This window comes from Crocodylus porosus, unplaced genomic scaffold (genome assembly GCF_001723895.1).
Source record: "Crocodylus porosus isolate Cpor-Errol unplaced genomic scaffold, CroPor_comp1, whole genome shotgun sequence".
Classification (NCBI taxonomy): domain Eukaryota; kingdom Metazoa; phylum Chordata; order Crocodylia; family Crocodylidae; genus Crocodylus; species Crocodylus porosus.
The window spans coordinates 1,074,002-1,093,982 of record NW_017728938.1 but is presented as its reverse complement, the minus strand read 5'-3'; the positions used below and the strand labels follow the sequence as shown (position 1 = coordinate 1,093,982).

Below are 19,981 nucleotides of genomic sequence, written 5' to 3'. Positions count from 1 at the left end.
GCACAATGTTAATGCATTTCTAAAACTAATTAATCTAAGGGAAATTTGAGGTTGAAATCTCTGGGTTTACCTTACGAATCACATAGGTATTCACAAACCTAGCAATGCTAATATTGTATGACACACTTAAAAGAATCTTATGACGCCTGAAGATAGCATGGCATCCTGGTTGAGAATCACTACTCTAAGGTGTTAGAACAGGGGTGGCCAAAATGTGGCTCACGGGCTTTCAAAAGCTTATCTAACTATCCTAACTACACGGTTGGTCCAATGAAAGATATCACCTTAAGAAATCCTTACTTCATATAACTTCTGGAGCATCTGAGAAAGAATAAGCTTTGGAAAAAATGTGAAAGAGATGAAGCCAATTGTTTAGTGAAATAGCAAAGAGGCCTAGTGACAAGAACTCAGAGGAAGCAGCCTGAGAAAAAGTCTCAGGTCTGCAACTTGCCATGCACCTGAATTGTATCTTCTTAGATATGGAAGTGTCTGTTCTTGGCAGATGAGGGATGGTATTACTCCATGAAGCATTCATTTTGGTAAAGATAGACATTATAATTATATCGATACTGACATAAGCTGTTATGATGTAATTTACGTCTGCATGCTTCTGTAGCAAAAGAAGCATAACAAACCATTACAACTTTAATTCTGTATGAAACTGAGTTAAAGTTACAGATGCTTAGCTATTTTTTTTTTTGCTATAGGATCATGCCTATCTAACAGTTACATGGTAGCAGATACATGTTGTTAAATGGCTCCCTTTCCTTTTGCAAACAAATGTTTGTCCAAAGTGTAACACTTTCTGCAAGTTACCTTACATTAAAAAATGTTGAATTCTGTTGCAACAGATGGAAGTGCATTGCAGTGTTTTACTTGTAAAACCAACCGACCTGCGCACCCAGTTTTGAATTGGAGGACTCTTAAGCAAAAAAATAATGTGCTGCTAAAAAAAGGAAGCTATAATACAAGATTATATTTTAATTAAAAGGATTCTTCCCACCATTCTAAACTAAAATTTACTGCATGTTTAATTGTGTGGATAATTTTGTTCATGGGAGGTCACATGATGAAATACATCTCTGAAGAGTAAAACAGCCATTGAGAGATGAATATTATTTGAGATTTGTGTACACGTATGTACTTTGCTCTTCTGCTGGTACATAAAGCTTGTGTGAACTAATGACTTGTGGTAATCTTTACCCTTTCCAGGTAGATACTAGTTTGCAGAATGGTTTTGCCCCAGGCATGAAGCTAGAGGTTGCTGTCAAGTCTGACCAAAACACATACTGGGTAGCCACCATTGTTACAACCTGTGGACAGTTGCTCCTATTACGCTATGATGGGTATGGTGAAGACCGTAAGGCTGACTTCTGGTGTGACGTTATGACAGCTGACTTGCACCCAGTTGGGTGGTGTGAACAGAACAAAAAGATTCTCAAAGTGCCTGAAGGTAATAGCTCCCCTTGGAAATGAAGGAATATGTTTTTATTTCTGACCCAGTATGCATCTGCAATAATAATGGACTGTTTTATCATTTCAGAGGCATGAGTAGTTTGAACTCAAACTTGGACTTGGACTTGGACTTCACTACCTGTTACCAACCATATCTCATGGCTTTGCTTTTTTAGACATTGGTTGCTGTTACAAAGATGCCACCTTTTTTAGAAAAAAAAACCTGGTCTGATGTAACACCTGATATATGTCACTGCCTTGTGCTTGTCTGATTCTGTGAAAGCAGTTTTTATTAAACTTCATTCTCAAATCTATGCTAATATCAGTACCACCGCTGCACAAAACAAAAAGTACATTAATTTTGAGCTGCATCTTAATTCCTATTTTATAATTAATTTAATATCCTTTCCTGTAAAATGCCAAATGACCATTCCAACATAGGCTTTATCTATACTAGCAAGTTATGATATCAAGTTGTCAAAAGTGGAGGTTCCAGACTTTTGCTTTGAAATAAAGGAAATTTAAGCTGGCATAAATGCATGTGTAGACACACTCAATGTTACCAACAAGTAAGCCAGATAAAGACACATTGTGTAAGATGCAGGAGCCTATGTGCCTTGCTGTTGACATGTAGATCAGGGCTGTCTAACTGGCAGCCCACAGACTGCACATGGCCCCCAAAGGGTTAGCATGTGGCCTATTGGCTCCTACTCAGCCACCACTGCCCGCTATTGTTCTCCTCCCTTATCCCCTGCTCCTATTGCATCAACCAGGTTCTTCTGGCCCCCCTGCCCTTCTCCAGCTTCTGCTTCCTGTGGCAGGAGAGGGCCAGGGTACTCAAGATGTGCACAGGGCAGTGAGACCAAGGTGCCTGAGCTGCAAACAACAATAGCAGAAGTTGGGCTGCCTGCATTATGGTGGGCAACAGACATGGCCAGAGTGGAGGGTGCTGTGCTTGTAGCAGAGGAGAGTGAGGTTGCCTGCACAACATGGTGCAGCTGGAATTGTGGGGGAGGGGAGGAGACAGGCTGCCCATGTGCTGGGGAGAGCCTGGGGGCGCTGCCTATACTTTGTGTAGCCTCCAGGACTGTAGCCTGTACCGTGTATGGCCCCTGGCTGCCTGAAAGTTGACTGATACAGATGATAAATTATATTCCGAATGAAGCATTTTGAGGATCTGAAAATGTCTTGTTGCATGACTAGCCTTTTGCTGGCAAGAGAAGCCATCTTTACTTCTTGTTTAGGTATCAAGGAAAAGATACCTGACCAGGAGGAGTTCCTTCAGCTGACGCTGAAAGGATCATGCAGTGCTCCTGCAAACTTGCTAGAGGGGGTGAGTTCTCATTTCAACTCATGTAAAATGATGGAATTCTTTTTTATGGGCTAGTACACTCTTAATTTGTTGCACATACAGTGTAAAATGAATCCCTGTTAAACTGATCAGTTCTACTCCCTTCTTAATTTTAAGAGCTGTTGTTTATATTCCAGTGTACTTCTGAGAAGTGAGTTTTGTTTACCTTCCAGTGTCTACACCACTTAATTCAGGAAGGCATTTGATCTACATATGTAGTTATTAGTTTGGATTTTCTGTTCAGCCTGTTAGCCCCAATCAGAGTAAAAATGCTTTTTCTTTACAAATTCACTTAAGCGCACTCCTTTTTCTTATTTTTGTTTTCCTTAAATACTTTTTATGGATTCTCTTCTTTATCTAACCTTCAGCATGCTATCATCCTCAATTATGTTCCTCCTTACTCTTTTTTGCTGATGAACAGAATTTTTTTCCATTACTGTTGCATTATTATTTTATTCCTCAACTCATGTTCCTGTATTTGAAATAGGCCATATTCAGAATCTTTTAACTGTCATTCCTTTTCTGTTGCTAGAAAGTTTGTATGAAATTACCCGCTTCCCCAAAACTACTTCAGCTGGTGTCCAGTCATAAATTATGCCCAAATTACACCCGATTACAGTGTGGTTACTTACTGGAAAATGAGAGCTACAAATTAATTCTTGCCTATGCCCAATGTTTTAACAGAAATATCTCTACATCCTTGCTGCCCTGTCCTCTTCCACAGGGTTTGGCAACCTATGGTCCATGGAGCCTTTGAATACAATCCAGAGTTGTAGTTTTGGTAGCATTCAGAGGCTGTGCATCTTCGTGCTACAGCTGTACACTTGGGGCTTTGGTGGAGGGAGAACTTTCCCTGTACCATGCTAAGCTGGGTGCCAGGGAGAAGCAGTGGAAGCAGACAGGACCTAATGCCCACCCACCTCAGACCTGAGCTGCGTCATTTTGGCCCTTCACCAAAAGAAGTTGACAACCCCTGCTCTTCTGTATTAGAGATGCTGGGATTTTAAACAGATGGGCCCAGTTTGCTCCACTTCCTCCTTTCATTTTAATCTTTGAATATAAAAATTTCAAATACCACTGAAACAAGTTAAGTATATCTTCTGACTTTATATAAATACATACTTCTATCACAATGGTTCTAAATAGTCCAGAAGCTGTAATAGCAGCAATGTGATCAACATTGCTCATGAATTTTGTGATCTGTTTGGAAAGGGTGCTGTACTGTTTGGCTTCTGTGTTCATGCTTCAGTTGGCCAGATTCTGTCAGGCATTACAATAGTGATAGGAAAGAATCATAATGCCATGTATTTTGAGTCAGGTATATAGATGACTTTCTTGTTCTGTTTTCTCCCTTTGGCTTATAGCTTCACAGAGGAAAAAATCCCTTGGATCTCATTGCACCAGGCTCCAGACTAGAATTGCAAAACTCCCAGGATTTCTTGGATGCCTGGATTGTCAATGTGGTGGAAAATGTTGGTGGAAGGCTCAAGTTACGTTATGAAGGACTGGGGGATTCTGATAGATTTGATAAGTGGATGTTCTATTTGGATCCATTCCTTCATCAAGTGGGTTGGGCAGCTCAACAGGGATATAGCCTTCAACCTCCATTAGGTAAAGAATAACATTTTAATTTTTGTAAACAAAGCTGTTGATCCTGAGCTTCAAAATGCAGTTTCTGCTTCTGTGATCTGCATTCCAGATCTGTGTGAGTACATATCATAAGGTTTATTGTACTCCTGTGTAAAATAAATGAGAGCTTCAGGAAATCAAAGTTACATCCCCATATTCAAATGTTGCCAGTTGCTTTTACCTCCCACTACCCCTGACCTGTTTGTAGAAGGAACTGAATGCAGGGAAAGATTGCCTTTCATAAATGCTTGAGATTTTAGTAGGAAGAAGTAATCCATGTAATTCAGCTCATGTCATGCTATGTTTTGTTAGTGCAGTGTATAAATACATCAATTCCATGCTTCTTAATAGCACACTTCATTGGAGTCAAGCTATTTGGGTTTCCAGGTCTAGACTGCCTAGAGCTCCATTTAAAGGGATAGGTAAAACATATAGGGGAAGCTGGTATGGAAATTTATAAACATAACTTGTAATGTTAGCAGTAGGAGATAAATGTATGTATTTTCATTATGTTCCTGAAGTCAGGAGCAAGAGGAAGATCAGGGAAAGTGGGGGTCCATTACTGAATGGGGAGGCAACATGGTGACAGATGATGTGGTAGAGGCTGAAGTACCTAATGGTTTTTTTTTTAACCTTAGTCTTCACAGGCAAGGTCAGTTCCAAGATTGCTGCACTGGGCAGCACAGTTCAGGGAGAAGGAGAGCAGCCAAGAGTGGCAAAAGAACAGGTTAGGGACTGCTTAGAAAAGCTAAGTATATACAGATCCGTGGGGCTGGACACAGTGCACCTGAGGGTGCTGGCTGATGTGATTGCAGAGCCACTGGCCATTATCTTTGAAAACTCATGGCAGCCAGGAGAAGATCTTAAATGATGGAAAAGGGCAAATATAGTGCCCATGTTTAAAAAAGGGAAGAAGGAGGATCTGGGGAACTAGACTGCTCAGCCTCACCTCAGTCCCTTGAAAAATCATACAGCAGGTCCTCAAGGAACACATTTGTAGGAGAAGGTGACTTCTGAGGAGAAGCTGAGGGAACAGTCCACATGGATTCACTAAGGGCAAGTCATGCCTGACCAACCTGATTGTCTTCTGTGATGAGATGACTGGCTCTGTGGATATGGGAAGAGCAGTGGAATTGATGTACCTTGACTTTAGCAAGGCTTTTGAAATGGTTTCCCGCAAAATTCTCACAGGCAAGCTAAGGAGGTAGGGGTTGGATGAATGGACTGTAAAGTGGACAGAAAACTGGCTGGATTGCTGGACTCAAAGGGCTTGATGTCTAGTTGACAGCTGGTATCAAGTGGAGTGACCCAGCGGTTGGTCCTAGGGCCAGTTTTATTCAATATCTTCATCAGCAATGTGGAAGGTGGCATAGAGTACACCTTCAGCAAGTTTGCAGTTGACACCAAGCTGGGGAGAGTAATAGATACACTTGAGGGTAAGGTTAGGATTCAGAGATACCTAGAAAAATTGGAAGATTGGACCAAAAGAAATTCATGAAGTTCAATAAGGACATGTGCAAAACCCTGCACTTAGGACAAAACAGTCTCATGCACCAATACAAGCTGAGGACCAATGGGCTAAGCAGCAGCTCTGCAGAAAAGGCCCTGGGGTTTACTGCAGACGATAAGATGATTATGAGCCAATATCTTTCTTTTTGTGAAGAAAGATAATGGCATAATGGGCTGCATTAGTACACGCATTGCCAGCAGATCAAGGGAAGTGATTGTTCCCCTCTATTTGGCACGGGTAAAGCCATATCTAGATACTGTGTCCAGTTTTGCTCCCTTCCCCCCAGAAAGAATGTGGACAAAATGGCGAGACTCCAGTGGGGGGGCAGCAAAAATGGTTAGGGGGCTGGAGCACATGACTTCTGAGGAGAAGCTGAAGGAACTAGGCTTATTTAGTCTTGAGAAGAGAAGTCTGAGGGGAGATTTGATAGCAACCTTCAACTGCCTGAAGAGAGATTCCAAAGAGGAGGGAGCTAAACTGTTCTTAGTGGTGGCAGATGACAGACCAAGAAGTAATGGTCTGAAGTTTCAGCAAGAGAAGTTTGTATTAGATGTTAGGAAACACTTTTTCACTAGGAGGGTAGTAAAACACTGGAACAGGATACCCAGAATGTTTGTGGAATAGCCATCCTTGGAGGTTTTTAAGGCCTGGCTAGATAAAGCCTTAGCTGGGATGATCTAGTTGGGGATAGTCCTTCTCTGAGCAGGGGGTTGGACTAGATCAGTGGTTCTCAACCTTTTTTGTACCACAACCCATTTGTAAACATTAGCCAGTCCCAACCCAGTAAATAGTTTAGATAGAAAATAACCTCCTGGCTCTACCAGTCCCCCTCACTTCCCCAACCTCCAGCCATGCTTCCCTCACTCCCAACCTGCTGCCCCCTGCCCAGAAGCCCCCGCTGTGTGGAGCAGGGAACGGGTGCGTGGGGCGGGGGAGCATGGGGGAGCAAGTGCTTCCCAGATTTCTGCACCTACAATGGGCATGGGGCTGCAGCCTGGCTGGACTGGCACAGGCAGGACCTGCCTCTGCAGCCCAGTGGGTGGGACTTGTTGAGGGAGGGCAGAGTGGGGAGGTGAGATTCATTACTGCCACTGGAGTTGGAACCACCATACCAGCCGCAGTGCCAGTGGAGCAAGGAACAACAGATGGGGGGTGGGGATGTGCTGCCCTCCCCTTCTCCCATTGCCAGCCACTCAGGTGGCTCCACCTGCCACCATGGCCCAGCTGCCACTGCCTCTGCTCCCCTCAGGCCATGGCTGTACCTCAGAGAGGAAGTGGCATAGTAGGCAGTGTCACCTGTACCCCCTCCACCCACTCCCCTGAGATGTCATCTATGCTCCCTCCCCATTGATTTACCTGTGGGAGCTGCTCTCTACACTGCCCAGCTACTATGTGTGCACACACACATGCATGTGGCACCCCCTGCTTGATCGCCCCCCACTTCCATTCCCCCCAGCCCCAAGCAGCCCCTACCAGCCTGCAAGAGGAAACCTGCAGTTTCCCACTTTTTTCTCCTTTAAAGGGAAATCCATTTTTAAAGTTTGTTGATCCATTTTTTAAATTTGTTCATGACCCTTTCGTATGTTCTTGCTACCCAGTTTTGGGTTGCAACCCACAGATTGAGTAACACTGGACTAGATGACCCCCTGAGGTCTGTTCCAAGCCTAATTTTCTACGATTCCATGAAAGTGGGGAGGTGCTGGAAAAGGGACATCTTATACCCTGCATGTCCTCAACATGAACACTCTCTCCATGAGCAGACCCACACAAGATGATCTCTTGGGTATATTCAGAAAAATAGTTTATTAAACTGATGAGAGGGGGATTGAATCACTTCTCATCCCTCCTCCTCCGCCCCACCCAGTTAATTGGAGAGCTATTAGAAGCTTCTCCTCATTCAATTTGCTACCTTTTTTGTTGAAGCCATCAGGTCCCTGAAGAGTGAAGCAGAATGGCAAGAGATCCTAAAAAAGGTGAAAGAAGAGGAGGAGGAAGAGTCTTCAGTTCCCACTGATCTTTTCAAGGTAAATTCTGCAGTTCATAGAATATGGTGAAGCAAACCTACAGGCAGTGTAATAAGAATAGCTGCCTATGATCTCTAGGAATTAATACAGGAGAGCTAGTCACTGGACAAAATGAAGGTGGGGTTGTTGCTGCTGTCTGCTGTCTGGTGCATGATTTTGGATGCTTGTGGTTAGTGTGTGTAGTTCCAGTGCAAACGCAGTGTTTAAAATTAGGGGCTTCCATCACCATTTTGATGAGGAGCCCGATCCCCTTTTACTTTTTTCCCTGCAGAGCCTGCCTGCCTCTCCCATGGCTGGGGGTCAAGCTGCCAATGGGCCAAGTGGCCCCTGAGCTGTGGGGGGCCCCAATTCTTCCTTCCATGGCAGTGGTGCCCCCTGCAGCCACCTGCATGTGCTGCTAGTAGATGGGTGCTGCCCAGGTGGCACTGCTGTAATGGAAGGATTGTCTGGGGGACCATTGGCAACTTGCCCCTTCCCTCTCCACCCCTGGCCACAGAAGAAGTGGACAGACTCCACAGAGGAAGAAAAAGGACCAGGCCCCTTGCTGCTTTTTTTTTTTTTTTAACTCAGTGGAGCCTGCTGTGGGGGGGCCCAGTCCTTCCCTCCAAGGTGGCAGCACCCCAGGGCCACCCAGGTAAGGTGCTAGCTGCGCAAGTGCCGCCCCAGCTCACAGGAAGCACTTGCTGGATCCAACTCTTCCCCAAGCCTGCATGCTGAATGCCCACTAGGTGCTGGTCCCTGCATGGGCTTGGGGAATAGTTGGGTCTGGTGGGTTCTGCCTGTGAGCTGGGGCAGCATGTGCACAGCTAGCACCCCACCTGGGTGGCCCTAGGGACTGCCACTACTGGGGACAGAAGGACTGGGCCCCCCTACACCTCAGGGGCTGCACAGCCCAGCAGCGGCTTGCGTGGGCAGGCTGCGCTAAGGGTGGGGGGGAAAACGGCTAGGGGCCTGATCCTTTTTTTTTTCCTGCAGAGCCTCCCCACCTCTGCTGCAGCCGGGGGGATGAGCTGCCAGTGGGCCCTGAGCTGTGGGGGGCTCCAGACCTTCCCTCCATGGTGGCAGCACCCCCTGGGGCCACCCAGGCAGGCGGCTAGTGGGTGGGTGCTGCTCCAGGTGGCAGGCAGCACCCAGCCTGATCCAACTGTTTACTGAGCCTAAGCTGGGGCAGCACCCACCTGTTAGCAGCCCACCCAGGTGGCCCCAGGGTTGCACTGCTGCTGTGGACAAAAAGGCTGTGGTCCTCCACAGCTTAGGGGCCACTTGGTCCACCGGCAGCTTTCACCCCGGGCGTGGGAGGTGTGGGCAGGTTCTGTGAAAAAAAAGACTCAGGCCCCTCACTGCTTTTGCCTTCAGCCCACCTCTCCTGTGGTGGGAGGGTGAGCTGTCAAAGGCTGCAGCATTCTAATATTATAAAAGCCATTGTCTGTCTGTCTGTCCAAAATGCTTTATTCTCACTCTGATTGGTTGTCTCGGCAGCCAATCAAAACGCTTACTAAAACAACCCATCAGAGTAGTCTACACAGACAGAAGCGCCACCATGACAGTGGGGACCGAGGGGCCAGAGCAGGGGGATGAAGCCAGCGGTGCTTGCCTCACCCCCCCACCCCTTAGAGGCAGAGGGGGACGGTGGGGATGGTGCCGACATGACAGCAGGGACACTGGCCTCTGGCCTTGCCCCTCTGCTCCAGCCCCTCAGTCCCCACTGTCATGGCGGTGCCATTCCTGCCATCCCCCAGCAGGGCCAAAGTGGGGGGGTCAGGCCAGCCTCGCCCCCCTCCCCAGGCCTGCTCCTTGGAGGCAGAGAGGGACGGAGAGGGGGGAAATAGACCCAATGGGGCCAGACAAGAAGCGGGGGGTGGGACTGGATGTGGGGCTCTGTCCCCACCCCCCCATGACGGCGGGGACTGCAGGGCTATGTGGGTGGGTGAGAGGGGGAGGCACACGGAGCTGGATGTGGCAGGGTGGGGGGCCCACAGGCCTGGAGGCAGTTTGGCAGCAGCGTGTGGCATTGGGTGGCGCTGCTCTGACCCTGCCCGCCCCCGCCATCATTCTTGGCTATTTGCATATAGCTACATTGCAAACAAAACTACATGCAGATGTTCCAAACTCATTTAAATCATAAAATAAACCCTGCACATGTACAGCGTGACACAACTGAACTGCAAAATGGCCAGTTTTCATCACATGTACAAGTGCCCACAGATGCTTAGGTAAAGTAACTTCATTCACTTTGAGCATGTGGAACTGTCTGGTTTTTTATATTGGAGAAATATGGCTAATCAGCGCTCTGAAATGAACTTTTTAGGAAAAACCTTTGATCAGAGCGCATTCATTCTCTGAAAATATGAAGTTGGAGGCTGTCAATCCAGGGACTCCTTTCGTTATCTCTCCTGCTACAGTGATTAAGGTATAAGGATTCTTTCTGAAATTTCTTAGTTATGGTTAAAGTCCAGTTAACGTTTTTCTATTTCTGTTCATTAATAGGTACTCTCTGTATGCTCTCTAAAATTTTAGAATAGAGTTTTAATGGAATTTTTTTGCATATCTAGGTCATACATGGGACAGAAGTATACCAAATGTGTTAACTGCAAGGTAAAGAGTTTCAGTTAAAATTAGTACATTGAGCTATATCACTTGCAAGACTAAACAGCTAAAATTTACCAAATCCAGAGGCCTAACGTTAGGCATTCAAATCAGTACTTCCATACCCAGTTAAAAACAGCCTTAGGTTTCACAAGATGCTGAACCCTTGCAACCCCTACTAAATTAACTGGGGTTAGTGGATATGCAGGTAGGTAAGTGTAACTGGCCTGTCATTTAAAATGTGCAAGTATAGATTTAATACTCCCACTTTAGGTTCTCAGGTTTGACAATTTTCACCAACCTCTTTATAGTATAGTTAACACTTACATGTTCCAAAAGAAATTATACACCACAGACACCACAAACTGAGATTGCCAGGGCATGGGAAGAATACTATTGGAGCAAGCCCAGGAAGTGGCAAGCAGGAAACCAGTTAAATGGAAAACAATAGGAAGAACACTCTGACACAGGCCAAAGGACTGAACTCTCCTCAGCGAAACAGGAAGCCAAGCATAAACTCGTATGTCTTTACACAAATGCCAGGAGCATGGAGAACAAGCAGGAAGAACTGGCCCTCCTGCTAACCAGTAAGGAATACAGTCTTACTGGAATAATGGAGACCTGGTGGGACTGCACCAATGATTGGACCACGAGTGTTCAGGGCTACACCTTACACAGCAGGGATTGTATATGGAAGAAGGGCGGTGGTGTTGCTTTCTATGTGAAAGAACAGTACACATCCCTGGAAGTCAAGACAGGCACAGAAGAAAGGTGACCTGAGACCCTCTGGATTAAGATACAGGGAGGGCAATGTGAAGGGGACTTGATGATATGAGTATATTACAGACTTCCAAACGAAGTGGAGGAGCTTGATCTGGAGTTCTCCAGAGAACTGGCAGAGGCTGCATGCTCACAGAACATGGTCATCATGGGTGACTTCAATTATCAAGATATGGGAAGAGCACTCAGCTAGATCCGAGCGGCCATGTAGCTTCCTCACTTGCATCAAGGAACTCTATTTGACTCAAGAGGTGTACGGGCTGACCAGAGGAAAGGCACTCCTGGATATGGTTTTGGCCAAAGGGGACGATCTAGTGAGTAACCTGAGGATCAAGGGTAATCTAGGTGACAGTGGCCATGAGACGAACACTTTCACCATCCACCATAAGGCAGGAAAATCAGTTAGTAGGATAGAAATCCTTGCTTTTAGGAAAGCTCACTTCAACAAACTAAGGGAATTGGTGGATGAGGCCCTGCGGGACCATGGTCCATTGGGAAAGGGAGTCCAAGAAGAATAGTCGTTCCTCAAGGATATGATCCTTGGTGCACAAAGGAGGTCCATTTCTGCTCATAAGGAAGGTAGAAAAAGGGCTGGGAGACCCCCCTGGCTCAATAGGATGGCCATGGATCTCCTGAAAACAAAAAGAGAAGCGTATAAGAGATGGAAGCTAGGCATTATCCCCGAAGAGGAGTACGCAGGAATGGCCTGCACCTGTAGGGAGCAGATTAGAAAAGCAAAGGCAGAAACCAAATACAAACTGGCAACAGAAATCAAAGACAATAAAAAGTACTTCTTTAGATACATAGGAAGCAGGAATTAAAATAAGGGAAATGTAAAACCCCTGCTGAACACAGTAGGATAGCTAATAATCATGCTCAGGAGAAAACCAAACTCCTAAATGAATACTTTGTATCCACCAGACCAAGGATATTAACTTGCCTGACAGGAAGCAGGATGGACAAGGTGGGAGTGATTACCCACCTATAATCAGTGAAGATCTTCTGAGGGAATACCTAGAGAGGCTGGATATCTACAAGTCAGCAGGACCAGATTAACTACACCCAAGAGTGCTGAAAGAATTGACTGACATTATCGCACAACCGAGGGCAAAGCTATTCAAAAACCCCTTGGTGCTCGGGTGAGATCTCAGAACACTGGAAGATGGCCAATGTGGTGCCTATCTTCAAGAAAGAAAGGAAGGAGGACCCAGAGAATTATAAGACAATCAGTCTGACCTCAATCCCTGGAAAAATTTACGAAGAATCCATCAGTGATAGGCTAACAGAAGGCAGTATTCTAAAAGAGAGCCAACATGGCTCTGTTGCGGGCAGGTCATGCCTAACCAACCTCATCTCCTTCTACGATCACCTGGATAAGGGAGATGAGGTCGACGTTATATACTTGGATTTCAAAAAGGCCTTTGACTTGGTCTCCCATGATGTCTTCCTGCTTAACTTGAGAAATTGTGGCCTCAACAACCTAACAGTCTGGTGGCTGGGAAACTGGCTCCGATGTCGGACCCAGAGAGTATTGATAGACGGAACTGAGTTGACACGACATAAGGTGACCACTGGTGTCCCTCAAGGCTCAGTATTCAGACCAATGCTTTTCAACATTTTCATCAGCGATTTGGATATAGACGTGGAAGGCGTACTAGCAAAGTTTGCAAATGACCCCAAGCTATGGGGGAGTACTGTCATGCTGGAAGACAGGCTGAGGATACAGGCTGACCTAGACAGGCTTGTAAAGTGGATGGATCTAAACCTGATGATGTTTACTACTGAGAAATGTCAAGTGCTCCAGCTGAGAAGAAATAATCCACAATAATCCACTTACAGGCTCGGTGGTGCTACACTAGCCAGCACCAAGGTTCCCTCTAAGGTGCGTGCGTACGCAGCCGCGCACAACTAAAAGTACGGCCACACACAGCCTTTTCAAGGCCACGCACCAGGAGAGACTGGAGCCAGAGCCTGGTGCGGGTTCTGCCAGCTCTGGGGAAGTGCTCTGCTCTCCTGCATCAGGGCCAGGGAGTGGAGCACTTCCCTGGAGCCAGCAGAGGCTGCGCCAGCCGCCCACCCCAGCCTCCATCCCTGCCTGGCCTCACCTCAGGGAGGAGCCACTGCCTGCCCCGAGTGAGGCTTCACCAGCTCCAGGCCACAGCTCCGCTCCCTGGCATGGCCTCCAGGGGCATGTCCCACAGTGTCCTGGAGCCAGCGGAGTCTCACTCGGGGTAGGCAGTGGCTCCTCCCTGAGGTGAGGCAAGAGAGGGAGGGAGGCTGGGGCAAGCGGCTGGCATGGGCTTCACCGGCTTCAGGGAAGTGCTCCACTTCCTGGCCCTGATGTGGGGGAGCGGAGCACTTCCCTGGAGCCAGCAGAGCCTGCGCCAGGCTCTGGCTCCAGCCCCTGGTCCCCGGCTCCAGCTCCTGGCCCCTCATCCCCAGCCTCCAGCCACTGGTCCCCAGCCTCTGGCTCCCAGCCCCTGGCCCATGGCTCCAGCCCCTGGCCCCAGCCACCAGCCACCAGCCCCTGGCTTCAGCCCTTGGCCCCCAGCTCCCAGCTCCAGCTTCCGGCCCCAGCTCCAGCCTCTGGCCCCAGCCCCTAGCCCTCTTCGGTAAGTGTCCCGCTCTGGACTGAGGTGGCGCGCTCACAGACCGCTGCTCCTTAGAAGGAACATTGGCCAGCACCACAACTGAAAGAGACCTGGGGGTCATGATCAACCACAAAATGAGCTACCAATGAAATACTATAGCCAGCAAAGCAGACAGCACTCTGGCATGCATCAACCAGTGCATCACAAGCAAGACTAAGGGTGTCATCCTCCCACTCTATTCAGCATTGGTGAGGCTGCAGCTGGAGTACAGGGTCCAGTTCTGGGAGCCCCAGTTCAAGAGGGATATAGAGAAGCTGGAAAGAGTCCAAAGCAGGGCCACACAAATGATTACAGGTCTGGAGAACAGACCATATGAGGAGAGGCTGAAGGGCAGGGGACTGTTCAGCCTGGAAAAGAGAAGACTCAGGGGGGACTTGGTGGCAGCCTTTAAATATATAAGGGGTGAACATCAGATTCTAGGAGAACATCTGTTCACCAAGGCACCCCAGGGGAAGACTAGGAATAATAGTCATAAACTGATAGAAGATCACTTCAGATTAGACATAAGGAAAAACTTCTTTATGGTTTGTGCATCCAGAGTCTGGAACAGACTCCTTCCAGAGGTGGTACATTCACTTTCCATGGAGATCTTCAAAAGATGACTGGATGCACACCCCACTGGGGTCATCTGACTACAGCAGTCTTTCCTGCCTTAGAGCAGGGGGGCTGGACCTGATGATCTTGTGAGGTCCCTTCCAGCTCCTAACTTCTATGAATCTATTAATCTAAAACAGTACTGCTTATTTTAAAAATTAAACTTTTTAAGGTTTCCAACAAATACTTCTCTCTTACTGGTTCTTTCAAAATTTATACTAATGGAAGGCAAGTCTGGAACAAGGTAATTACTTGCCTTTTATTTGACACCTCTAGTTAGTATCTCATTTTTGTAATGTGACAGCATATCATGGCTGGCATCTTTATTTCATCATCTGTATATCCTGTCTAGTGATTAAGTTGGCTAGCCATAATTTTCCTTATTTTTTACAAGATAAGTCTCTGAAAATCTCTGGGTCCCAATTGGTTAGGTATGACTTGCCCTTGGTCAGTTCATGCACCTAAGGAGGTCCCAGACAATTGAAAAAGGGCAAATATATTGTCCATCCTCAAGAAAGGGAAGAAGGAAGATCTGGGGAACTACAGACTGGTCAGCCTCACCTCAGTCCCTGGAAAAATCATGGAGCAGGTCCTCAAGGAATCAATTTCTAAGCACTTGGAAGAGAAAAAGGGTGATTAGAAACAGTCAGTATGGATTCAGCAAAGACAAGTCATGTTTGACCAACTTAATTGCTTTCTATAATTGTGCATATATTGTGGATGCACAATAGTGAACATGATATACCTCAACTTAAACAAGGCTTTTGATATGGTCTCTCATAACGTTCTTGCAAGTAAGCTAAGGAAGTATGGGTTGGTTGAATGGAAGGTCAAGTGGATAAAGAACTGGCTGGATCATTGGACTTAAACAGTAGTAATCAATGGCTCAGTGTCTAGTTGGCAGCCCATACCAAGTGGAGTGCCCCAGGGGTTGGTCCTGGGGCTGGTTTTGTTCAGTGTCCTCATCAGTGATCTGGAAGATTCATAGATTCATAGACTCCAAGGTCAGAAGGGACCTCAGTGTGCCATCTAGGCTGATCCCCTGCCCCTGCCAGGCAAGAAAGGGTCACCAAACCTGGGATCATGTGATCCCAGCTAGGTGCCTGTCCAGACTCCTCTTGAAGACCCCCAAGGATGGGGTGAGCACCACCTCCCTTGGAAGCCTATTCTAGATCCTGGCAACCCTGACCGTGAAGAACTTTTTTCTAATGCCCAGTCTAAACCTACTCTCCAATAGCTTATGGCCATTGTTCCTTGTTATTCCAGGGGGTGCCATGGTAAACAGATCATTGCCTACTTTGTGTTGCTCCCCTTTATGAATTTGTACGCCGCCACAGGGTCCCCTCTTAACCTTCTCTTGGAGAGGCTGAAAAGGTTAAGGTCCCTTAGCCTTACCTCATAGGGCCTTCCCTGCAGGCCTCCAATCAGACAAGTGGCTCTTCTTTGGACCCTCTCCAGGTTGTCCGCATCCTGCTTGAACTGCGGCATCTAGAACTGGACACAGTACTCCAGCTGTGGCCTGACCAGTGCCATGTAGAGAGGGAGAATCACCTCCCTGGACCTGTTTGTGAAGCGCCTATGGATGTACAACAAGGTGCGATTGGCTTTGCCGACAACTTCATCACATTGGCGGCTCATGTTCATCCTAGGGTCAACAGTGACTCCAAGATTTCTTTCTGCCTCAGTGGTGCTGAGAAGGTCGCCCCTCAGCCTATAGGTATGATGGCAGCTTTTCCTCCCTAGATGCAGCCCCTTGCACTTGTCCTTATTGAATTGCATCCTGTTGTTCTCTGCCCAATCTGTTGAGGTCAGCCTGGATCTGGTTCCTCCTCTCCAGAGTGTTGACTTTACCCCATATTTTAGTGTCACCTGCAAATTTAGACAGGGTGCTTCCCACCCCCTTGTCCAGATCACTGATGAAGATGCTGAACAGCACAAGCCCCAGAACTGGGCCCTGAGGGACTCTACTGCACACATCTTTCCAGGTTGGCACTGACCCATCCACCGCCACCCTCTGAGTGTGACCCCTGAGCCAGTTTGCTACCCATTCTACCATATAATCATCCATGGCAAATCTCCTCAGTTTATTAATAAGGATGGTATGGGATACTGTGTCAAAGGCCTTCTTGAAGTCCAGATACATAACATCCACCTCAACTCCTGTATCTTAACATTTGGTGGCCTTGTCATAAAAAGAAACTAGGTTAGTCAGGCAGGACCTGCCCACTATAAACCCACGTTAGTTGCCCCTCCGCATCACATTAGCCAGTGGGCTCCTACAGATGTGTTCCTTGATAATTTTTTTTAGGTTTTTCCCTGGGATAGAGGTAAGGCTGACCGATCTATAGTTCCCCGGATCCTCCTTCCTCCCCTTCTTAAAGATTGGGACAACACTGGCCCTCTTTCAATCCTCCAGGACCTAACCCAAACACCATGAGTACTCATATATCCTTGCTAGTGGTTCAGCTATGACACTCGCTAATTCCTTCATTACCCGTGGGTGGAGTCCCTCCAGTCCCACTGATTTGAACATGTCCAGTCCCTCCAAGTGTCCTTTTACCATATCAGCACTGACGGTTGGTCGGCTGATGTTCCCCTTGTTGATGTCCATGATGCATATTGAGGGCTTGTTTAGATTCCCATTTAAGAAGACAGAGGCAAAAAACCTACTGAAGAGCTCTGCCTTGTCCCTGCTATCCGTCACTAAGCCCCCCTGCCCGTCCTATAGGGGTCCTATGCTACCCTGCACCCTCTTTTTGCTCCCAATGTACCTAAAGAAGGACTTTCTATTGTCCTTAATCCCTGCCACTAGCCTGAGTTCTGGAGCTGCCTTGGCCTTCCTGACTGACTCCCTACAGGTGTGGGCCAAGGAAGTGTACTCCTCCTTGCTAGCTACCCCCTGCTTCCACTTTCTGTATGCTACTTTTTTTGCCCTTAAGGTATCCTAGATGACCTTGGTTAGTCAAAGGGGCTTCCTGGCCCCTTTGCCCCTTTTCTCTGCCATGGGATTGTCTCACTCTGAGCCCAAAGAATGGTATCCTTAAGGAATGACCACCCCTCCTGGATCCCCCAAAGCATCTAGGCTCTTGGTTCCTAGTACCCTGCTAGCCAATCCACTGAGTCTATTAAAGTCAGCCTTTTTAAAGTTTAGCACCTGCATCCTGCTAGGTATAGTGCCCGCCCTTCTCTGGATAGTGAATTTTATCATTTGGTGATAGCTGTCCCCTAAGTTCCCTTGAATCTTCAGGTCCCCCACCAGGATGTCCCCTGTGGCCAACACCAAGGCAAGCAAGGTGTTACCCTTGGTGGGACTCCTTACCTCCTGTGTTAGGTGGGGGTCCTGAATGCAGGTTAAGAACCTGCATGAGAGGTTAGATCTAGCTGAATGTTCCTCCCAGCATACATCTGGGTAGTTAAGGTCCCCATGACTACCATGTATCTAGACTGCACAGCCTCTGAGAGCTGCCTGGAAAATTCCCCGTCTAGCTCGTCCTCCTGGTGCAGATGTCTGTAGTAGACCCCCACCACCAGGTCCCTTTCCCCCTGACCCCCTTAGATCCTAACCTACAGAGTCTCTGCTTGTTCATCCCGATTCCAATTTGATTAGGGAAGATGTGTACTGTTCTTTGACACAGAGAGCAACACCCCCTCCTTTTTTCCCTTCTCTATCTCTCCTGTACAACCTATAGCCCTCTATTCCTACCACCCAGTCATGAGTAGAGTTCCACCAGGTTTCCGTTAGACCCACTAGGTCAAAGTTACTGCAAGAATTCTAGATCCTCTTGCTTGTTTCCCATGGTCCTGGCATTTGTATATATACATTTAATTCCCCTGGTGGCTACCCCTAGATTGCCCCTATACTCCTATCTAATAGGTTGTTTGATACTTACCTGGACTGATCTTGTGGGTATCTCATCGTTTAGTGTTCCATGAATCCCTCCGTCCTTGTCCTCCCCTTCTCCTGACGAACCTAGTTTAAAGCCTGCCAGAGGAAATCAGCCAACCTGAAAGAGGACACATGCTTACCTTTGGGGGAGAAATGTAGCTCATCCCACCCGAGCATGTCTTTTGTTCGGAAGTATGGGTCATGGTCCAAAAAGCCAAAGCCCATCTCGTAACATCAGCTCCAAAGCCATAAGCTGGCCTTCCTGATGCAGGTCTCATGGTGTCATCCATGTCTGCTCACTGGGAGGACAGATGAGAAGACCACTTGTGCTTCTGTCTCCTTCACCTTGGCCCCTAGAGCCTTGTAGTTCTTCATGAGGTGATCTAGATTGTTCCCAGCCACATCATTAGTGCCCACATGGATTAGAACCATGGCGTAATAATTGGTGGGCCAGATAAGGTTCGGGATCATTTCTGTCACATCCCAAATGGGATGGAGTGTACCATCAGCAAGTCTGTGATTGACACCAAGCTGAGGGAATAGTAGATGCATTGAAGGGTAGGGCTAGAATTCAGAGGGACCTGGGGAAATTGAAGGATTGTACCAAAAGAAATGTCTATGACAAATATGTTCAATAAGGAGAAGTGCAAAGTCCTGCACTTAGGGAAGAACAGTCCCATGCGCCAATATAGGCTGGGGACTGACTGGCTATGCAGCAGCTCTGCAGAAAAGGCCCTGGGGGTTGCAGTGGACAATAAGCTGAATATGAGTCAACACTGTGCCCCTGTTGCAAAGGTGGTTAACAGCATATTGGACTGCATTAGTAGGAGCATTGCCACCCGATTGTGGGAAATGATTCCTCCCTTCTATTTAGCACTGGTGACGTCATATCCGGGGTACCGTATGCAGTTTTGGGCCCCCTGCTACAGAAAGGATGTGGACAAATTGGAGGGAGTCCAGTGGAGGGCAGTAAAAATGGTTAGGGGGCTGGAGCACATGACTTCTGAGGAGAGGCTAAGGGAACTGGGCTTATTTAGTCTGGAAAAGAGAAGATTGAAGGGGGATTTGACAACAGCCTTCAGCTACCTGAAGCGTGGTTCCAAAGAGGATGGTGCTAAACTGTTTTCAGTGGTGGCAGATGACAGAACAAGAACCAATGGTCTCGAGTTGTAGCAAGCAAAGTTTAGGTTAGATATTAGGAAAACTTTTTCACTAAGAAGGTAGTAAAGCACTGGAACACGGTACCTATAATGACTGTGTAATCACCATCCTTGGAGATTTTTAAGACCCAGCTAGACAAAGCCTTGGCTGGGATGATCTGGTTGGGGATGGTCTTGCTTTGAATAGGGGACTGAACTAGATGATCTCCCGAGGTCCCTTCCAACCCATATTTTCTATGATTCTATAATAATCTTTAGATTTTATTAACTTCCCAGTATTTAAGTCTGTACTATCTTCTTACACAGAGAGGTAGTTAGCTGTGTTAGTCTGAAATCAGACAAAAAGCACGGTAGA

General features: G+C 47.2%; 1 protein-coding gene across 6 annotated transcripts in view; it reads left to right on the top strand.

The window, feature by feature from the left end:
* Positions 1-19,981, top strand: part of SFMBT1 (Scm-like with four mbt domains 1) — a 129,751-nt gene that overhangs the window by 48,087 nt on the left and 61,683 nt on the right. For all 6 annotated transcript variants that reach the window (XR_002103218.1, XR_002103217.1, XM_019547429.1 and 3 more), the window contains exons 3-7: positions 1,213-1,453; positions 2,700-2,788; positions 4,171-4,417; positions 7,869-7,969; positions 10,278-10,379. Coding sequence is in view for 4 of the 6 variants with exons in the window: in XM_019547429.1 (XP_019402974.1) it covers positions 1,213-1,453; positions 2,700-2,788; positions 4,171-4,417; positions 7,869-7,969; positions 10,278-10,379 (780 nt within the window). In the remaining 2 variants the exon portion in view is untranslated. The remainder of the gene's footprint in view (positions 1-1,212; positions 1,454-2,699; positions 2,789-4,170; positions 4,418-7,868; positions 7,970-10,277; positions 10,380-19,981) is intronic.